Source organism: Apaloderma vittatum, unplaced genomic scaffold (genome assembly GCF_000703405.1).
Source record: "Apaloderma vittatum isolate BGI_N311 unplaced genomic scaffold, ASM70340v1 scaffold18905, whole genome shotgun sequence".
NCBI classification, from domain to species: domain Eukaryota; kingdom Metazoa; phylum Chordata; class Aves; order Trogoniformes; family Trogonidae; genus Apaloderma; species Apaloderma vittatum.
Window position 1 is genome coordinate 5,398 of NW_009715666.1, and position 3,882 is coordinate 9,279.

General features: G+C 50.1%; 1 protein-coding gene across 1 annotated transcript in view; it reads left to right on the forward strand.

The window, feature by feature from the left end:
- Positions 1 to 392: 392 nt before the first annotated feature.
- LOC104273803 (opsin-5-like) overlaps positions 393 to 3,882 on the forward strand; it is a 6,042-nt gene continuing 2,552 nt past the window's right edge. Inside the window, exons 1-3 of the mRNA XM_009869243.1 lie at positions 393 to 480; positions 2,106 to 2,268; positions 2,854 to 2,981. Of these exons, the coding sequence (XP_009867545.1) occupies positions 393 to 480; positions 2,106 to 2,268; positions 2,854 to 2,981 (379 nt within the window). The remainder of the gene's footprint in view (positions 481 to 2,105; positions 2,269 to 2,853; positions 2,982 to 3,882) is intronic.

The following is a 3,882-nucleotide window of genomic DNA, read 5'->3' on the forward strand; positions in this document are numbered from 1 at the left end:
AGAACACCTCCACCTCTGAGCCGCCAGTCCTCGTGTCCAAACGTGCAGCGCCTGCTGCAGTCTGCAGATGGCCAAGACTTGTGAAGAAAATTTAGATTAAAAGGCTAATGCTAATCAATAAAATCTGTAATGGAAGAAATGGTAATCAAGTGAGATTACCAGCCTGATCCCATTATCAGCCCCCTGCCCAGCTGGCTAGGTCAGTGCTCCCCACGGCATTAATGAAACTACTTCCCATGGTGGTGGGGCCAGGGGGTTGCTCACTGCTGGCTTGGGGGTAGCAGGGTGCCAGAAGCGTGTTGCAGAGCTGTCCTCCTCAGGAATCGAAGAAGCCAGGAACACATTCATAAGCCAAAATTCAATCTCGCTTGTATCTGCGTCTTGCTTTGCAGATGGGAAACGCATCCAACGCCTCGGTGTTCATCTCCACCTTATCGGAGAAAGAAGACCTGATTTTTGGCACACTCTATTTAGTCTTTGGTAAGAAAAGACAGTCTATTACTCTTCTCTCCCTGCTGTGGGCAGCCCAGGCGCCTGCCTGCCAGAGACCTTCAGGCCTTTTGCAATCACTGATACTTCCAGAAGTGCTCAGCCATTAGCAGAATAATTAAACTGTCTCTTCCCAAGCTAGCCTTCCTCAAGTTACTCTAAAGAGTGATCTGGCCAGAGCTTGGTGACTGCATTCCTCTCCCTGTGGAACTGCAAGCACCAGTTATGTTTTTAAATATTTGGAAATTTGAAGACCAACCTTTGAAGAACGTGCTGTAACTTGCATTGCAGCCACTTGCTGTGAGACGGGTAGGGACTGTCTGTTAACATTGCCAGCTTCATGACTGTTGAAGGTGATTTGGACCTTCAGCTGGCGCTTGCTTTCAGCAGATGATGATGGTGAATGTCCCATTATTTGGAGTTAATAGCACTGAAAAGCCAACAGGCAAAACAGAGGCGGGGACATGCTCTGAGATGACCTAGCCCTGGTTGTTGCGGGCCAGAAGTGAACAATGGGCAAAGAAAAACCTCCGCATTTTCTGAGCCCTGAGTAAGCTGTTTCCCAAATGCTAGAAGAGTTTTTCATGCCTGCGGAGATGGGGAGCCCAAGAGATGCTAATGCTGCTGGGACTGTCAGCAATCCTATAGGCAGCTACAGCTTAGTAAAGCTAATAAAATGTGCTTAGTACAGATGTGAGACTAGCTCTGTGGGAAAAACACCTTGTGAAGCTGGGAAGAAGGACCAATATTTCAGTGCTCTCCCCTCCAGCCACTCCAAAGCCTCCAAATCTCTGGATTTGGCCACATCTTGTGTGAGAATCCTGTTCCTGATGGGAACTTTAGTTAGCTATTCGGCAGCTTTGGAAGCTTGTTCTTACCGTGACATTTAATTTACAGCCTAATCCATTAGGGAGAAACTCGTCCTACCCAGCCTGCCCCAGGAGCAGCAGATTCCCCTTCTGAGGACACTGAAACCGTTTTTCAATGAAAGTACAATTATGTAATAAAAGAAGAGAGAAAGCCCTTGTTATAACATTTTAATCACCATTGTGATTAATAGTAAACAAAGAGCCTTCTTTTATTTAGTCTGGATTTTCCTTGATCTTCATAATGCCTTTCTTCTTGTTTATTTTGTTACCGTGATATTGGACAATATGGACTCACAGGAGTGACATTGCCATGAAGAAATTAAAAAGGCAAAGGGGCCCAGCTCCTTGGCCTCACATCAGAAGAGCAATTGCACAAAGCTCCTGTTATTTATCTAGCTGGAAGGAAGAGCCCCCCTTGCTCCTTCCAGCTGGAAGAAGTGACTCTGGGCAGATCCTGTACCCAGAGCCCATTGCAGTGTCATCCCATTGCTGCCTTCTTACCAAATGTCTCTGTAGGATCTCAGGAAGGGGAAGGGATCAAATTCAGTGTAAAGCAGTTCCAGATGTGCTCACAGAGCTCTGCAGGTCCTGTGGGCTCCCCTGCTCAGCACGCTCTGGAGAGGGAAGCCTGGAGCCCTCTCCGCTCTCTGCAGAAATCTCTGGTGTTTGCTTCCAAACATCTCAGGATGACCCTGGCACCTTTCCCAGCTCGGTTAATAGAGCACTGTTCCTCTGTGTTCTCTGCAGGCCTCGTGTCCCTCTCTGGGAACTCGCTGCTCCTGCTGGTGGCCTATCAGAAGAGGTCCATGTTGAAGCCTGCTGAGTTCTTCATTGTCAACCTGGCCATCAGTGACCTGAGCATGACAGTGACACTCTTCCCCTTGGCCACCTCGTCCTTCTTTGCACACAGGTACCTTGTGGAAGTGATTCTGTGCTGGCCAACAGCTCTGGGTGCAGTTCACAAACCTTGTCTTGAAGTGGGGAGATCCCTGACGGGGTATGGAGGCACCCAAGGGGTCAGTCTGGTACTGAGGCACAGCATGACCTCATGGACACCCATCCCCACAGCTTTGCTATTCTCTGTCCCTCTGGTTTATCACATCGACCTGCTGCAAGAGGGTTTTGGTGGTGGTGGTGGTGGTTGGTTTCTGAGCTGCCATCCATGTGGCACAGGCAGTGCAGCGGCGTGTGCCGGTGTGGGTCAGGGCAGCTCCTGTGCTTGTCACTGGGGTGCTTCGAGAACAAATTAGGGGCAAGATCCTGCCCATATTTTCTTGGGCAATCAGATGCTGGGATCTGTACAGCCCATTGCAGCCACCTCACACATGGCCAGCTTTGCTCGTGGTGTGGGACCAGCAGCTGAGGCCTCATTGCCAGGAGAGTGGCTGGCAAATACCCAGCCTTCCTCCAGAGCAGGGACCACGGAGAAAATTCCCATCCAGCCACCCTGGGCAGAGGGGAAGGGCTGGGTTTATCCACAGGATTTCCCTTGCAGGTGGCTGTTCAACCAGGCAGTTTGCACCCTCTACGCTTTCTGCGGGGTCTTGTTCGGGCTCTGCAGCCTCACCAGCCTGACAGTGCTCAGCACGGTTTGCTGCCTGAAGGTCTGTTACCCAGCGTATGGTAGGTGCTGGGACGCATTGTCTGATCTGTACTTACCCCCCTTTCTGTTAACATAATCCTCATTTTTATGGGCCAGACCCACCTCTTCTGAGACAGCTTTGCCCCAGGGCAACTTATTCCCAGTCAGTACCCCAGTGCAGCAGGCTCCGAAGGCTTTTTATCACTTGTATATTCAGCCCCCTCCACCTTCAAGGGGGCTACAGAGCCCCGGCACCCTGTGCCCATGCCCTGTGCATTTCAGCCATCTTCTGGTTCACTCTAGGGCTCAGGAGCATCATCCAGAAAAGTGTCAAGGGGGTTGTCCTCCCTCTGTAGAAAAGTCCCGGCTGCTGTATCACAGCAGGTTGCAGGATTTTGAACATCCATTCACAGACTTGAGCTTAGGCCAGAGCAGACTCGGCATCTGGGAAGCCACAAGCTCTGGCAGTGCAAGGAAGAGCTGCTTTCCCCTGTCCCTAGTGGGAGAACTGTAGGCTAAATGTATTTAATTTGCTGAAATAATTAATACAGGAGGGCTGCTTGTGCAGTTTTATAGCTTACTTCTGCAGCCTTATTTTCACCTGGACTTCCTCTGCAGAGCTAATGTGAATGTTTGCACCTCTAAACTTGGGCAGCAGCTCTTTGTGGGGCAGTGCAGAGAGCACCTGAGGAAGCAGGGGGACTCAGGGATGTCCCCTACACAATTACAGCTCCTCCTTGGAATTGTTTCATAATTTCCTCACATAATGCTCCTTCTAGCATGTATCTTCCAAACAGACTTCTGATTAAAAACAAAAAATAGAAATAAAATGGGAAATCAAAGATCTTAGTTTGCTTTGCAGACCAGCACCCCAGGATACATCCTCTTTCCCCCTCCCATGGCTCGCTGCCGTCTGCCCCGAGCCTGTGGCCCTTGCCAAAC